Raw genomic sequence first — 19,002 nt, 5'->3', positions numbered from 1 at the left:
TACTGTCTGTGGAATATACTTGTAGTATGGTTCGTGGATGTCTGCCAATTTGTGTTTCTTTGCAAGCTCTTGGTGTATTATATTTGCTACTTGATTATGTCCGTGTAAATAATCTGTCTGTGCCAAGAGCTTGCAACCAGAAGTGATGTGTTTTATAGTTTCTGGCGTGATGTGACATTTTCTGCATGTGTCATTTGTGAGTGTTGTATCTTTAAGTATGTGTTTTCTGTAGTTTTTAGTATTTATGACCTGATCCTGTATGGCAATCATGAATCCTTCCGTCTCCACAAAGAGGCATCCCCGATCTAACCAGCTTTATTATTATTATTATTATTATTATTATTATCAACCTGTCTTGATTATATATTAGATATATATCATATCATGTGCGATGTGTAGTTTTGGCTAAAAAGTGAAATATAGGGACATACACGTCCATTTATATATATAAATGGACGTGTGTGTTTCTATATTTCATATTTTTTATTTCTATATTATAGACAAAACTACACATCGCACATGATTGGTGTTTGTATGTGGTAGTAGCTCCAAGTCTCCATTCGTGCACTATGGCAATTGCGTCTCGATAGCTATAAGGGTGCGGGAGATATGGGGTTTAAAGTTGTTGACTTCGAAGATGCGTAACAATGGAAGTGTTAACAATAGAAGTATTAACAATGGAAGTGTTAACAATAGAAGTGTTAACAATAGAAGTAAACAATGGAAGTGTTAACAATAGAAGTGTTAAAAATGGAAGTGTTAAAAATGAAAGTGTTAACAATAGAAGAGTTGAGTAACAAAGGAAGTGTTAATATAAAGTGGCATGCAAGATTTACAGGCGGTTTTTTGCGTTTTTGCGTTTTTGCAGGTCCTTGCAGCTAGATTCTAGATTTCCTAGAAAAACAGTCTTTTATATTAAAAAACCTATATTACATACAAATAAAAACCCAGCGAAGCGGGTCCTTGCAGCTAGTATATATATATTTATAAAATTGTGAGAATCTGGATTTCCCACTGTGAAAACATTGTGATTTCTCAATCTGAATTGTGGAACGGAAAATTTCGTGAATCCGCAACCGTGTTCGATTTCAGATCCGCGAAATCCGCCCTCTTTGTCAATGGATGGGATCGTAAAATAATATCTTCGTTGACAGGAAGTTCTTACGATCTTCCTTTAAATTCCTTCTGACACTAGCCTAAATATTGCGTTAGGTCGGCGATTAATAGTCCTTATAATTTTATCGGAGTGGGAGAACTCCTACTGACGTCGGCATATATTTCAGAATCAAGAAGGAGACCATTTAAACAAACTAAAGCAAAATTTAATGAAAATAACGAGAATAAAATTACAAATACGTGGTTAAATACGGGTAACTCCTAATCTCCCTATTTAAACGCGCGAGAGAGAGTTTACATCGTTATGAACATACAACCTTGATTGACAAATGTTGATCTTTCGTTGATGTTTAAAATGTAATGAGGACACTTACGAGACTCGTAAGAAAGTTGGAGTAAATTGGTCTGAAAAGGAAACATGTGGAGAAATGGCTTGGAAGAGGATTGTTAGTCAAGGGGTAGAGCAAAAGACTCGAAATGGCGAAAAATTCACCTTTATATACGAAATTTCGAAATCGTCTGCAATCGAAATTTAGAATTTGTATCATTTCACGGGACATACAGATGAGTGAAACAGCCAGATGTTCGTTAAAATTTGTGATAATGTTTTGTAAAAAGAAAATCGATTTCCTCTTTAATCACAAAAGTGACAAAAGTGTTGTTTGTTTTAACGGAAAAAATAATACTTTAATTTAATTTCGTTCCATACTTTAATAAAATAAAATTTTCTAATAAGTTATGTTCTGTTCCCAGAATCTCACGGAACAGACTAATTAGAAATACGAAATTAACGAAACTTAATGTTTTTTTCTTTCTATGTCTTTTATAGATGAATAGGTTGTAATAAAAATAGTCTCTCTTTAAAAACAAAACTGGTTTGCTCTTTTCACTTTTTATTCTAATTCTATCTCATTTAGCAATTGGTTTACTTTTTAAGCCTCCAAAAGACAGAAACGAAGAAAAATCCGAATGTTTGTGTAATAACTTATAGTACAATTAACTAAGATTAAAATATTCTGACTCCATCGTTTTAAATATTTTAAATTTATTTTTATTTAATTAATTTTTTTAATATTTTTTCCCCGAGCAACGCCAAGCTTACCTGCTCGTTATACATAATTTAGAAATATTTCTTAAAAGTTATTTACAATTTCTTTTTAGTATGAAAAAAATACAGAACAATTAATAAATAAGACATTAAAAGAGAACATCAACATATACATTAATAAGCCTGGATGTAAAATTTATGTATTTGTCCATGAAACAGAATGGTTTTAGGTAACTTAAGTAAGTGTAATATACCAGGTCATATCAGAGAATCAATAGAATTTGTTTTTAAATAACAAATATTTTAAATTTTCCATAGTTTTATAGACAAAAAAATAATATTTGTTGTAAGAACGAAGTTAGCAGAAATTAGTATATCAAGTATAGAGGAAAAAACAATGTCAAACATACAAGCTATAATATTTTATGCCAGGATGTTCAAGATATATTTTTAAAATTTCGAAAGCCGATTATAGCTAAAACAACAGAATAATTCAACAACAGGATTAATCGAAATATGCAGTTTAAAGTGAAAAAAAGAACAGAAAATAATTAATTATTTGGATGTTACAATTAATAGAACAGAAAAGGGATTTTAATTCAGTAAATACAAAAAGCTCTGTAATGTAAATAAAACGACTATAATTATAAATCTTCCTGTCCTGCAGACATCAAAAGAAATACATTCACTATGGAAATACAACACTTAAAGAAAATGTTTCTAAGGTGAGGCTACATGAGAAATATCTACCAAATAGATAACCTGAAAGAATTTGAAAGAATTCATAGTTATTAAATAACTACTAGATATAATGTTTAAATCGAAAAATCAGTTAAAAAGTATGTTCTTTTTCGCATATATAAAGAATATATAAAAATATAAAAATATTTTAATAACTTATCCTTCTTAAGCCCATCAACACAAAGAATTGGGCTAATAACACTATTGTTCCTACACTACAACAAACAGAAAGAAGACGAACTTAAGACTTCGAGAGCAGTATATGAAATCAATTTTATATGCACTGAATCAAACTGCTACATCGAGGGAACAAAACGGGAGTTAAAAAAGTGAATCAATTTGTAAAATTAACATATAAATGTGAAAATCTCACTATCGTATGAGAATTTTTATATTCTTTCATCATTATTTCCGTTATTTCTCCCGTTCTCACCCCAATGTCCGAGGAATAGACCCCGGATAATCAACTGCGTAATTCGTCCGTCAAGAAGGTCATTCCTAGGACGAAGTCGTGCGAGACTACCGCGGAATAACTTCCCTCTCCCCGGGGCGTTTGTTTGTTTTTACTAATTGGTCACACCGCAGACACCTTGTAAAAGAGTACTATCCTGCGGGTGTCTGGTGGACGGAGACGGATGGGTGTTCCTGTATTGAGGGTAGACAAGAGGTCACCTACAAGGGTCACCCTTACGGTGAGAACATTACCAAAAATGGTCAGTCATCTCCCCAGGTGATCACGAATTTAACATTAATTGGTCAAGCGATGTCTGCATTGTCGTCACCCATGACGGGGGAGACTGTCATAAATCGGGAGAAGTGACAGATTGCGTCAGAGGAGTCCCCGAGATTTCCCACGCTAAAAAAGTATAAAAGGGGAATGATCGGAGATCTCGAGGCGATCATCGGAGGAAGAAGACTACAAGCGTCTACTCTGGAAGGACTTCACGGTTTTTGATCGCCGACCTAAAGAGGTAAATACTTAGATTGTTTTTACTTCACTTTCTCTCGGTATACTCGGGACATATAAATTATTGTCTCTCGGTATACTCGGGACTTAGAAATTTGTCGTTTACCGATATACTCGGGACTTTGAATTTATTTATCTGTTCCTTTGGATAGGACTTAGTCATATTTTGTGTCGAGGACCTTCGACGGTCCCGCTTACGGGATAAACGGACATCGGTTGTCCGATATTGTCGCGACTCGGAGTTTATTATAATTATCGCTTACATATTGTTCAGAATTAATGTGTAATTTAATGTATTTGTATTATTTTTAAGTTTATATTAAATATGTTATTCCTAAATAAATGACTCGTGTTAAGTACTACCGACATGTCATCAAACTTCATTACGCCTCCCACTCCTTTTGCCCTCCTATAGCCATTTTCTGACAGCCAAGCCGGTAAGTGGGGAGAAGCTGTTCGCTTCAGCCCCCTCGGTTAGCACATAAAGTTTCGCAGTGGTTTCAGCATTAGAAAATATAATTGTAAAATCGATGAAAGCAATAAATAAAGATATCAAATAAAGAAAAGAATTTGATTAAAAGAAGAATTAAATAACATTATAGTATGAAGAAATATAAAAGTAATATTAATTTAAATAAAGGAATAATGATGCATGCATTTTGGAATAAGATAACGTCATCCGAAGGTGATTAATGTGAAGGCACTGATGACTCCTATACTAAAGGCGAAATGCATTTGGAGAATGTTTTATGGCTTTAAATCTATTTACTTATGGTGAGTTATTAAAAGACAAAGTTTCTTTTGTCCTCAAACTTGCTACAGTTTAGTGCTTTATCTCCAAAAAGGAAATTTCTCTTATATTCGATACTTTATAAAAATTCATTGCTATAATTTTTAATATAAAATATCCAGCTGCATTAAAGATTTAATTAATATAAAAAAATTCAATGTCGATGGAAAAGGCCTTAAAAAACCAAATTATGAGACATCATGTATTTTTTCCATTTTAACAATATACTTTTGAGCCGTTGGCAAATCTTCAGCATTTCTAGGTTTAAGACATTTATTCATTAACATGCTTTTGTAAATTTGAAATATTTTGTGCTTACATATACATTAATAAGCCTGGATGTAAAATTTATGTATTTGTCCATGAAACAGAATGGTTTTAGGTAACTTAAGTAAGTGTAATATACCAGGTCATATCAGAGAATCAATAGAATTTGTTTTTAAATAACAAATATTTTAAATTTTCCATAGTTTTATAGACAAAAAAATAATATTTGTTGTAAGAACGAAGTTAGCAGAAATTAGTATATCAAGTATAGAGGAAAAAACAATGTCAAACATACAAGCTATAATATTTTATGCCAGGATGTTCAAGATATATTTTTAAAATTTCGAAAGCCGATTATAGCTAAAACAACAGAATAATTCAACAACAGGATTAATCGAAATATGCAGTTTAAAGTGAAAAAAAGAACAGAAAATAATTAATTATTTGGATGTTACAATTAATAGAACAGAAAAGGGATTTTAATTCAGTAAATACAAAAAGCTCTGTAATGTAAATAAAACGACTATAATTATAAATCTTCCTGTCCTGCAGACATCAAAAGAAATACATTCACTATGGAAATACAACACTTAAAGAAAATGTTTCTAAGGTGAGGCTACATGAGAAATATCTACCAAATAGATAACCTGAAAGAATTTGAAAGAATTCATAGTTATTAAATAACTACTAGATATAATGTTTAAATCGAAAAATCAGTTAAAAAGTATGTTCTTTTTCGCATATATAAAGAATATATAAAAATATAAAAATATTTTAATAACTTATCCTTCTTAAGCCCATCAACACAAAGAATTGGGCTAATAACACTATTGTTCCTACACTACAACAAACAGAAAGAAGACGAACTTAAGACTTCGAGAGCAGTATATGAAATCAATTTTATATGCACTGAATCAAACTGCTACATCGAGGGAACAAAACGGGAGTTAAAAAAGTGAATCAATTTGTAAAATTAACATATAAATGTGAAAATCTCACTATCGTATGAGAATTTTTATATTCTTTCATCATTATTTCCGTTATTTCTCCCGTTCTCACCCCAATGTCCGAGGAATAGACCCCGGATAATCAACTGCGTAATTCGTCCGTCAAGAAGGTCATTCCTAGGACGAAGTCGTGCGAGACTACCGCGGAATAACTTCCCTCTCCCCGGGGCGTTTGTTTGTTTTTACTAATTGGTCACACCGCAGACACCTTGTAANTTTTCTTGTTTTATTAAATTTATTGTTTCGTTTTTAATTAAAATGTCTCCTAATTGTGTGACCGAATCAGATCGCATACGCGTGTTAATCCGCGTTTAAGAAGATTGATTAACTGGTGTCGGGACCCTGACATAGGAAGAAGGTGAATTCGCCCCCACCAACTTCCGCTCTAAATTATAATCTAACAGTAAAGCCCTCCACACTCGTTCCCCTACGTTTAGGAAAGGCCGTTCTTTGGACGATCGAGAACTGGTCTTACCGACTAGTGCCCGTAAGTGGCGTAGACTTCGATTTACGCCCTGGCTGATCTCACATTAATCCGTCTGATGATAATATGATGTATGATAGTATCACGTTAAGAAAGAATATAAATCCTACAAGAACGTTTATTAACACATTGTTGAAGCAAACAGACATTCGCCATAATTCATGTGCGTATAATATCTATTTTCCAAACATACTTTATGTATAATTTCACACATATTATTCACATTCCAAAAATAAAAAGCGTGTTTATAAATATACCTTTTCGCCTATACAAGCAATTATTTTATTTTTTGTTTATTTAATCCTCTGGACTTTCTAATCATATTATGGCCACAATGGATTCGGTCAGGCTCATAATGGCTTGTCTGCATATGCTGTCCGTCATCTAGCATTTGAGTATTATCAAAAAAATTTTTGGATTTCGCGAACGGATTCGAACCCTAGCATCTCCGATCATTTCGATAATACGTTGGCCATCTTACCATTTCTAATGCCAGCTAATAAAGCATAGATATCCATTAAGTACATAAGATTTTATGTATGTTAAAAACACCAATTTCATTTCTATTAAACATTATTAAATAATAAATGATGATTTTTTGATTTAATTTACAGATATTTTACAATTATATAATTTAAAATAATAATTACCTCAATTTTGAATATAGTTTACTCAAAGCAATTTGTATAGGAAGATAGAGAAATATTACTAAGAACCCAATTATAATAGTCCATCCATAATATTTCCACAACATGCATATCGAAGTAATAATGAAAAACGGCGACGTAAATAAAAGTGATAAGGCGACAACTTTCTGTAATAAATAGAAATGTTATATAGGCTATTATACCTAATAACTATTTACTTGATTAAAATTAATATAAATTTTAATATAATTATTTTTGAAATCATAAAATAGCATATATTATAAACTTATTAAGCATGCACGCACTACTTTTGTTTCTACGGTACAAGATCTTTATTGTCCCAGTACCAGAGTGTTGAAGATTATTGAAAATGGCATATTACTGGATTTGTGTATTTTCCAAAAATTCTTAAGTTATATGTGTTCTCAATGTGGGAGATGGTATCTTTTGTATGTACGCATTTTGTTGCATTTTTGTGTCGATTATCTCCACTGCTTTATCACTGTAAAGATTACAGATAGAATGTCCAAATAGTTTTTAAAATGATTGAAAACCTTGTAAAACTTATAGAAATATGTTCTTGCATGCAATTCACGAACATATGATTTATTCATTAACATGCTTTTGTAAATTTGAAATATTTTGTGCTTAATGCTAAAGATGATGAGTAAACTAAAATGATAATGTTCGTCTCCTTCACTCTTACGACTGACCTTCTGCTTGAGCCATCTTTGCCAATACCATGAAATTTAGTCCTTTCTCGGCATCTGGTTTCAGGTTTTATTCGTTTTAAGGCAACGTGACATTTGGACGATATGGCCAAAGAAACGTCTTCCGGAGGTCTTTCATGAAAGACTGGCCTTATTACCATATACTCAATGCAAAAAAACACGGAAAACTTCATGTGACCAACCCGTTGGCAAAGCGGAAATTATATTTAGTATTATGATTACAAGAATAATATATGATTAATTGTACAGAGAAAGCATTAAGAATTACAAATTAAAACATTTTATATATTTACAGAATTGTCTTTACTTTCTTTTCAGACCAACTCTTGCCTGAATCATATCAATATAAGCTCAAACGTTTTCCTTGCATTAGCAGCACACTCTGCTATACCTTTGCTATAGCTTTGCTATATCTGTTTTTTGAATGTTTTTTAATGTGAGACCCGAAAGGATCCTGGGTCTAAATTAATATTTTATTAATAATGTTAAAATAATGTCACCAAATATTACTTCATTTTTGGTGAGAAAAATACTGTTTTAACGTGGGAAAAGGCAGATAACAGATGTTACTTCCTTTCACTGAAGTTAGAACATCCTCTGACTTTCCCTTATCTGGTTAAAATCCTGCTCAGATGGGAAATGGTTACCCCTCATTCATTCCCCTTTCATCCGTTCTCATGAAAGAGTTACTGGCCGATGATTGGTCGAAATTCAGAAGATATACAGGGAATTTGTCAGAATTCGGGGAGTTCAGCGACAGTTCTGGAAGCGTCCAAACTCCATACGTTTTTCCTCCAGATGACCAACGTCTTTAGACGAGTCACATACAGAATAATTCCAGACTTAGCACTTAGAAACCATACTTGGATTTTGTGCACATATTGATCTCCCATACGAAGAAGTAAATGAACTTTATCTCCAAAGTGTCCCTTGCATACAGAGAAGAAGACGAACGACAACTAAACAGGTCGTATGTTTTGTAACGATTTTGTGAGCTCTCTCTCGATCGTGAATAGGGTATAATATAAGCTTAGCTATCTCTCGATTTGTATATTATTCGTAGTAGTTCTATCTCTCGTACATTAAGATTTTTGTATGAGTTTTTCTTGTTTTATTAAATTTATTGTTTCGTTTTTAATTAAAATGTCTCCTAATTGTGTGACCGAATCAGATCGCATACGCGTGTTAATCCGCGTTTAAGAAGATTGATTAACTGGTGTCGGGACCCTGACATAGGAAGAAGGTGAATTCGCCCCCACCAACTTCCGCTCTAAATTATAATCTAACAGTAAAGCCCTCCACACTCGTTCCCCTACGTTTAGGAAAGGCCGTTCTTTGGACGATCGAGAACTGGTCTTACCGACTAGTGCCCGTAAGTGGCGTAGACTTCGATTTACGCCCTGGCTGATCTCACATTAATCCGTCTGATGATAATATGATGTATGATAGTATCACGTTAAGAAAGAATATAAATCCTACAAGAACGTTTATTAACACATTGTTGAAGCAAACAGACATTCGCCATAATTCATGTGCGTATAATATCTATTTTCCAAACATACTTTATGTATAATTTCACACATATTATTCACATTCCAAAAATAAAAAGCGTGTTTATAAATATACCTTTTCGCCTATACAAGCAATTATTTTATTTTTTGTTTATTTAATCCTCTGGACTTTCTAATCATATTATGGCCACAATGGATTCGGTCAGGCTCATAATGGCTTGTCTGCATATGCTGTCCGTCATCTAGCATTTGAGTATTATCAAAAAAATTTTTGGATTTCGCGAACGGATTCGAACCCTAGCATCTCCGATCATTTCGATAATACGTTGGCCATCTTACCATTTCTAATGCCAGCTAATAAAGCATAGATATCCATTAAGTACATAAGATTTTATGTATGTTAAAAACACCAATTTCATTTCTATTAAACATTATTAAATAATAAATGATGATTTTTTGATTTAATTTACAGATATTTTACAATTATATAATTTAAAATAATAATTACCTCAATTTTGAATATAGTTTACTCAAAGCAATTTGTATAGGAAGATAGAGAAATATTACTAAGAACCCAATTATAATAGTCCATCCATAATATTTCCACAACATGCATATCGAAGTAATAATGAAAAACGGCGACGTAAATAAAAGTGATAAGGCGACAACTTTCTGTAATAAATAGAAATGTTATATAGGCTATTATACCTAATAACTATTTACTTGATTAAAATTAATATAAATTTTAATATAATTATTTTTGAAATCATAAAATAGCATATATTATAAACTTATTAAGCATGCACGCACTACTTTTGTTTCTACGGTACAAGATCTTTATTGTCCCAGTACCAGAGTGTTGAAGATTATTGAAAATGGCATATTACTGGATTTGTGTATTTTCCAAAAATTCTTAAGTTATATGTGTTCTCAATGTGGGAGATGGTATCTTTTGTATGTACGCATTTTGTTGCATTTTTGTGTCGATTATCTCCACTGCTTTATCACTGTAAAGATTACAGATAGAATGTCCAAATAGTTTTTAAAATGATTGAAAACCTTGTAAAACTTATAGAAATATGTTCTTGCATGCAATTCACGAACATATGGTATTTATATTCCAGGCATAAAGTACATACTGCACTGTCCCACACTGCTACACTTCATTCTACTCGCAAAGAGTTATTCTTTTACAAATCGATATAATTTCAGAAATGATGTCAGAGAAAAAAATTGCTCCATTATAAAGGCAATTTGTTGACAATAAATAACATTTAGATAATAGCGTATGTGTCTACACAGTTATACACAAGTTTTTTTAGGCACTGTGTTAATGCAGAAATAAATGTGTTGGATTAAAATTTTTCATACTTTGATGAATATATTTAGGAGTTACATTACGTATATATTTTCTTTAAATTTTGTATAATTCTTAATAGATGTATTCTTAGCTATATGTTTTTGGTATTATTAACATTTACTTTTATATTTATAAACAAAACCATTCTGATTATAATTTTATCTATACATTTTCTATATTTCTAGAAATTGGTATTATGGAAAGTCGGAATGAACAAATTTAGTTTCTCTCTCTTGTTCGACCTCAGATCTGGAAGATCTGTCCACAGGGACAATAGGATAAGTTTATAAATATTTTCTAAATTTTGAAATCAGAAGTTCTTACGATCGTTCTGTTCATTTTTCCTGACCCCAGCCTAATTTGTGCGTTAGGCATGCTAATGATTCAATTTATATAGGCATACTTTTCGGAGTAAAAGGGATCATAAATTCATGAATTTTGGCACGGAGTTGAGCTCAACAACAACACTATTTAAAGCAAGAAAACAAAATTTAATGAGGAAAAAATATAAAAACAAATTAATCGCTACATAAAGAAATGCTAGACCTATGTCTAATTGCGAGACAAATAGCTTACAACTTAGACATACTACCTTAATTGAAGGTCTCGATGGCAGTCGTTTATTCTGTGATAAAAGCAGTGAATTGTTGCGGAGACAGGGCACAACGCAAAAAATGAGAGTGAGGGAACTCTTGCTAATATGGCACCTTCGAATTGCAGAGAACTATGTGTCTCCTAACACAATGTCATATTTCTGTTGACTGTCTCCAATGGCAGGAAATCACTCCTTTCATCGTCAGTTCGTCCAATACCAATCATAGATTTACGTCTGCTGATGGAATGGACAGAACAGTTAAATACATACATGGTTGTCGAAGTTGCAAATAAGAACTTGTGAAGGGAAGTGGATTTCTCTTTCTAACACATCAGTGTCACTTTTTGTCTTCCGTTAAAGTAAAAATATAAAAAGCCAAATACACTTTCTCACGCTAAATAAATTTTATAATTCCGTTTCTCAAATCATCCTTTCAGTGTGCTCTTGTTACATAAAGCTCAGTAGAAAAAATGCCGTGAAGTAAGCGAACGAACAGCTTATAACAAAGTCAAAATTTCTGTGAAAACGTGAGAGTATAGAGCGATTTTATTTAATTAATTAAATATCTATTTGTTTAATCGACCTTCTCAAGTAATACTTTAACCTTAAAACTGACACATTTTCCTCTTTTATGTCAAAAAGGGAAATCGAATTTTTCTTCATAACAGTTTATCTCTACTTTTGATGAACATCTGGACGTCTAACTCATTAGTACGTTATGCCAGCTGATACAAACCCTAAATTTCTATTCGAGTAAACTTCCGCGTAAAAAGGGCGATTTCCCACAATTCCAGGCAGTCAATATTATGAAGAATTAAAAAAAACCTGCCATAATAGACTGCAGTTAAATCTTATTATTTCATATTTAGGGCGCATTTATTTCCGGCATGGAGCTAAATGACACAGCATTGTAGATACAATTACGCAGAGAGTTGCCTGCGCCCTCCTTATCTAGCTCATCAGCTCTGTCATTAACGAAATTTCCTTGATGTCTTGTAATCCACATCTAAACATACCGATCATTAGAGTTAATTGCGCACATATTCATCCTATGGACAATGGATGCATGGACCAAGTGCAGATGTTGATGCATTGTCAATAATAGCAATTACTGCACCATTCGACAGTACAGAGGATAGCACACTATTCAGCCTGAAACACAGTGCCGTCTTCCTAAAGATGACTTTGTCGGAAGATAGAAGCTGAGTTGCAAACAAAGTCTATTAGCGAGAGGATTGTATTTCACCAATAGCAAACTTCTATCTTCGAAAAATTCTGGCCAAGAACAGTGGGAAACTCTGGTACAATATACAATGGAAAAGCAGCTGGGTCCTAGATTTTATCTTGATTTTCACTACAATTGAGTGCTTATGTAGATAAATGTGAAAATCTCTTCTCAAAAAAAAAAAAAAAACAAATAAAAAGGCGATTGAATTGGGCCCTAGAGCACAAATGCCAGATACAACAGTAAAAGCATTGTTTATAATGATCACGCAAAGTTTCGAGTCTGCATTAAAAGCAATTAGAAAAATTGAAGTCATCAGAAAAAGAGAAAAGGCTTTCAATTATGACTGTGTATGGCGCAGTATAAAAGTCGCAGCAAGCAGTATAGTGTGGTGTTGCGTGTCAGCCAAGGTGTGAGAAATTTTCTTTTTAATTAACAAAGGAGATCAGTGAATGCAGCGAAATACTTACAAATTCTTGACGAAAACCTGCTACCATCATTAAAAATTAACTATATCAGTAGTATATATATGAGAGACTCTGGGATAATTTGGTTAACTTCGCGAGGGTTTATAACTTTCATCTCAGAAACTCTCATCATTTTGAGGGAAAGACGTCGAGCAGGGCTAAAATCGAGCAAAATCGCAGAATCTCTCGACCGATTCCGAGTTAATTACTATTCCAGAAACTCTCATAGGAGTCGAAAACCACACCCATTTTCGATGCCCCTTCGGTTATACTTCTGCGCGAGATTTGAACGAGAGTTTCTGGAATAAATCGCTCCCGTTATAAGACGTTTTCTAATACTTTTAAGATATTGTAAAAACGGACTTAGATTCCAAAAAATATATATTAATATGCGATATATATAATTTTTGTTTAGATAAGAGAACTAATTTTTTATATATACAAGCGATTTTTTTTCTTTAATGCGAGTGGCGCCGTCTGGTAAGAAATATANAATTTAAAACAATCTAAAGTATATGTAGTGTATTTTTCCATATTAATGGGAATAATTCTAAGAGAGGATATATACTTTTTAGAAATATCTTTTAAAATTAGATGCGAATCATAACCAGAAAAATTATGAAGAACTACGGGAATAAAAGGTTTTAGATTTAAATTTAAATTACATCCTTGACATGCTACCTGTCGAAACGTTCCATCTAAATGATTATGATCAATTACCCTTACATCATTAGGGGAAAACTTTTTACCACAAATATTACATTTATCTCGATTAATAGAATTTGGAATTGTTCGAGGATCTAATGGAATATTAAGTTTTATTTCTTTAATAAGACGTTCCGATTGATGTTTTAAAGTTTCTAAAAAATTGTCTATAACGTCTAAGCCGCAATAAAATTTAGAATAGATAATTGTTTCGTTTTTATCTAATACGACCATCGCATAACAAATCGGTTTATGAATTTGCGTAACGGTACTAAAGCTAGTATCTGTTGATTGCATCGCGTTAGAAACTGTTTCTGTTAAACATTCGAAGTCGCAATAAACGACAACAGGATGCTTAAGCATCTTATGAAATTCGTTAAATTTAAGAATGGAATTTTCAACTGTAGGAACCGATAGTCTCTGAAATTTAAAATTTGTACATATTTCTCTATGTAAATTTAAACTCGATTCGCGTTGAAAACCGTTTAAACAATTTTTACAATAGTAATAAAGTGACTTTTGTTTTTCGTGTAAAAGTCTGTTGAAATTTCGAATTAAAAAATAATGATTTTGGTATAATAGTAAATTCACAATTTTACGGAATTTAAACTTACTTATATAATATGGAAAAACAATATCTTTATATCCATATATGTTAATGGAAATACTATTCGATTTTTCAAAAGCATATATTTGCTCCAACGAAACTGGATATTTTAAGTTCGAACAATTAATAAATTTTAAATATTTTTTATAGCTAGATATATTGTTTTTATTATTTTTCAATGGAAAAATACTCGCGAGAATGCAATACACAAAACATTTATTATCATTACATCGAATATTTAAAATACATTTTTTATTTACTAAATGTTTAGGTAAAATTATGGAACCACACCCTCCATTATATGCATTATATGATGATCTATGAATATCAATATAATCTAATTTGTAAATTAGCCACCCGCTGCCTAATACTACCGCAACGGATATATCCCCTAGAATTTTGTTTATTGCATTCTCGATACTTTTCCATGCTAGAAATGGGCTTAAAACTCGTTCGGCATAACTCGTAAAAAAAAAATCTTTAAACTCGTATTTATCTCCCATTTCTATACATTTGTACATTATTACTTTTAAGCTAATCACAAATCGTACTCTATAATCATTCCCGAAGTTAGTAATTACATTAAAAAGTTCTGATTTTATATCTCTAAAAAAAATGGTTGGATCGACATACTCGAGTTCTGCTTTACGATAACACTGTAAATAATTTTGAAACGCTGATTCTACCAACGAAAACATTATTTTTTATTTAATTTTTTTTACCTGAACTGGATTACAAATAATTTTCTTCATATAAGAGAGATGATAAAACTAGTCTACGATGATTTTCTTCGTATTTTGAGAGAGAAAGAAGGATGTTTTCAATAATTCTATTTTTAAAAAAATATCGATTAAATTTTTGCATAATTTTTTTAAAAAAAAAAAACTTTATATTAAAAAAATATGAGAATTTACTTACGTGTAGATTTTCATTTATTTTAAATGAAATCTTCCAGGTATTTTTGAACAGCATTCAAAGCTTGTATAAAAAAATTAATTTCTTTTACTGGAATGTTAAATCTATTCTGTATCTCGCCTTTAGCACTTGTTTTCGCTAAACATATATAATATTGTTGTCTGAACTCTTTAATTTCCAAGTTATATCCGTGCGATATGTATATTGAATATGGTGGGATGGATTTAAACGAAGATTCATCCTTCGATATAACTAAATCATACTTTTTTTTTTTCTCCACTGGCACATCATCGACTTTTGTTGCCGTTTTGCGCTTTTTAGTTGTAAAGGGATTATCAATAACAAATAATGACTGAGAATCTATAAAAAAAATGAATAACTATAAAAAAATAATAATTTAATTTTCTTATTTAAAAATCAAATCTAAAAAAAATCTAACTTACCTTCCATAGACATCTTTTCTTGTTTTATTTGTAGAGAGAGTTGATAAATTCTTGCTTTAGTTGTAGTGAGAGTTGATAAAACTAGTGAACCTATTTGTTTATTTCTCTCGCTTTATATCCTATGATGATGAAGTTTATTAACCTTTGTCATTGTTAATTTAATAGCGGCTGTAAATTTTCTCTTGTGTTTATAGTAATAAATTAAACATTATCTTGAAGATAGAAGACAAGAAAATAGATATATTAATCAGGTCAAGAAAAAAAATAAACATCTTAACATCTGTGTGAGAGTGTTTATANAAAAAATCTAACTTACCTTCCATAGACATCTTTTCTTGTTTTATTTGTAGAGAGAGTTGATAAATTCTTGCTTTAGTTGTAGTGAGAGTTGATAAAACTAGTGAACCTATTTGTTTATTTCTCTCGCTTTATATCCTATGATGATGAAGTTTATTAACCTTTGTCATTGTTAATTTAATAGCGGCTGTAAATTTTCTCTTGTGTTTATAGTAATAAATTAAACATTATCTTGAAGATAGAAGACAAGAAAATAGATATATTAATCAGGTCAAGAAAAAAAATAAACATCTTAACATCTGTGTGAGAGTGTTTATAGTAATAAACTAAACATTATCTTGAAGATAGAAGACAAGAAAATAGATATATTAATCAGGTCAAAAAAAATAAACATCTTAACATCTGTGTGAGAAATCTTGAAGAAAATAAAAAAACATTTAGTGAAAAAATTTTTTTTCTTAAGGATAATTAAAAAATGAAATTAAAAAAAAAATCATTGACTAGAAAATCAATTTATATAATACAAAAAAACAATATCTTTATACGGACAATTTTTTTTAAAAAAAATATTTGCGTGAGAAATCTTGAAAGATAAACATTATTTTGAAGATAGGAGACAAGAAAATAGATATATTAATCAGGTCAAGAAAAAAAATAAATATCTTAACATCTGTGTGAGAAATCTTGAAGAAAATAATAAAAAAATCATTTAGTCGAAAAAAATAAATTTTTTTAAAAGGTCAATTAAAAAGTTCATTAGAAAATCGGTTTATATATAATACGAAAAAGCAACAACTTTATAATCTCATATTTTGACGATAGTTCTCATTGATAGTTAAAAATGATTTCTGGAATCTTAGAAATCAAAACCATATTAAAATATACTGTAAAAAGAAGCANCTGATATTCAGATAAATCATCGTATTCTATTGTTTCGTGACTTACTGCGAGGGGTAAGTCATTATGTCGATCGTGAAGCGAAACCGGATATTCTAAGTCAACTTCGAGTATGTATCCTATTTCAGATTTTGAAGAAACATTTTTAATATTAAATTCGTCAATTTCGGATTGTCGCAACCAACGAAACTCTGAATATGGGAGATATTGAACCATACTCAATCCGTATAGATTATTGCTATCAATCGTTATTATGTAACTATGGGGTTTCGAATTATCGTAAGTTTGAGATATGTACGGATTGTTTGCATGGGTATACCTATTTGCAAGGAGGGATAAACCCCCCTAATTGAGGTTTCAATAAATAGATACATATCTAAATCGGTAAATAGCTCTAGTTCTATTTTAGCCATTTTCAATCCTGCTATAAATGTAAGATTTGGACAAGTTAAAAAAATGAATTGGATCGAGATCGTAATATTTTAACGATAAGTTTCGAAAGTTTGAGAAAATATCAGCTAGTAAAATTGTATCGACAAATTGATATAATTGCAAATAATCTTAAAATTTCCTGCAATTAAAAGCTTTCCACACAAGATGAGCAAAATCGTAATCTTCCGAACTTATGTGGCTTCTAGTTAAATCGTTGTAAAAACATTTTTTATCCGGTAAAGAATTATTATTTAATTTTGAAATATTATTAAACTAATTATATGGAAAAACACCTTTTCTTTTTAACAAATAGCTATTTTTATTATTCGAAAAAATTGATTAAAAATCGGAAAGTCGTACTTTGTATTTATTAAATTCTCAGTTAGACTTGATAATGATGAATTTAAAAAGTGATAACTGTCTAAAAATTTAAAACAATCTAAAGTATATGTAGTGTATTTTTCCATATTAATGGGAGTAATTCTAAGAGAGGATATATACTTTTTAGAAATAACTTTTAAAATTAGATGCTAATCGTAACCAGAAAAATTATGAAAAACTACGGGAATAAACGGTTTTAGATTTAGATTTAAATTACATCCTTGACACGCTACCTGTCGAAACGTTCCATCTAAATGATTATGATCATTTACCCTTACATCATTAGGGAAAAACTTTTTACCACAAATATTACATTTATCTCGATTAATAGAATTTGGAATTGTTCGAGGATCTAATGGAATATTAAGTTTTACTTCTTTAATAAGTCGTTCCGATTGATGTTTTAAAGTTTCTAAAAAATTGTCTATAACGTCTAAGCCGCAATAAAATTTAGAATAGATAACTGTTTCGTTTTTATCTAATATGACCATCGCATAACAAATCGGTTTATGAATTTGCGTAACAGTACTGAAACTAGTATCTGTTGATTGCATCGCGTTAGAAACTGTTTCTGTTAAACATTCAAAGTCACAATAAATGACAACAGGATGCTTAAGCATCTTATGAAATTCGTTAAATTTAAGAATGGAATTTTCAACTGTAGGAACCGATAGTCTCTGAAATTTAAAATTTGTACATATTTCTCTATGTAAATTTAAACTCGATTCGCGTTGAAAACCGTTTAAACAATTTTTACAATAGTAATAAAGTGACTTTTGTTTTTCGTGTAAAAGTCTGTTGAAATTTCGAATTAAAAAATAATGATTTTGGTATAATAGTAAATTCACAATTTTACGGAATTTAAACTTACTTATATAATATGGAAAAACAATATCTTTATATCCATATATGTTAATGGAAATACTATTCGATTTTTCAAAAGCATATATTTGCTCCAACGAAACTGGATATTTTAAGTTCGAACAATTAATAAATTTTAAATATTTTTTATAGCTAGATATATTATTTTTATTATTTACCAATGGAAAAATACTCGCGAGAATGCAATACACAAAACATTTATTATCATTACATCGAATATTTAAAATACATTTTTTATTTACTAAACGTTTAGGCAAAATTATAGAACCACAACCCCCATTATATGCATTATACGTCGCTCTATGAATATCAATATAATCTAATTTGTAAATTACCCACCCGCTGCCTAATACTACCGCAACGGATATATCCCCTAGAATTTTGTTTATTGCATTCTCGATACTTTTCCATGCTAGAAATGGGCTTAGAACTCGTTTGGCATAACTCGTAAAAAAATCTTTAAACTCGTATTTATCTCCCATTTCTA

The 19,002-nt window shown here is 30.9% G+C and overlaps 1 protein-coding gene across 2 annotated transcripts in view; it reads right to left on the bottom strand.

Annotated features, from left to right (window-relative positions):
• Positions 1-19,002, bottom strand: part of LOC111637335 (multidrug resistance-associated protein 4-like) — a 56,315-nt gene that overhangs the window by 9,647 nt on the left and 27,666 nt on the right. For both annotated transcript variants that reach the window (XM_023382814.1, XM_023382815.1), the window contains exon 6: positions 9,818-9,981. In XM_023382814.1, coding sequence (XP_023238582.1) covers positions 9,818-9,981 — 164 coding nt within the window. The remainder of the gene's footprint in view (positions 1-9,817; positions 9,982-19,002) is intronic.

This window comes from Centruroides sculpturatus, unplaced genomic scaffold, assembly GCF_000671375.1.
Source record: "Centruroides sculpturatus isolate CEXI.00-Female unplaced genomic scaffold, Cexi_2.0 scaffold805, whole genome shotgun sequence".
NCBI classification, from domain to species: domain Eukaryota; kingdom Metazoa; phylum Arthropoda; class Arachnida; order Scorpiones; family Buthidae; genus Centruroides; species Centruroides sculpturatus.
Note: the sequence above shows the minus strand (reverse complement) of the source record. Positions and strands in the feature narration are given on the sequence as shown.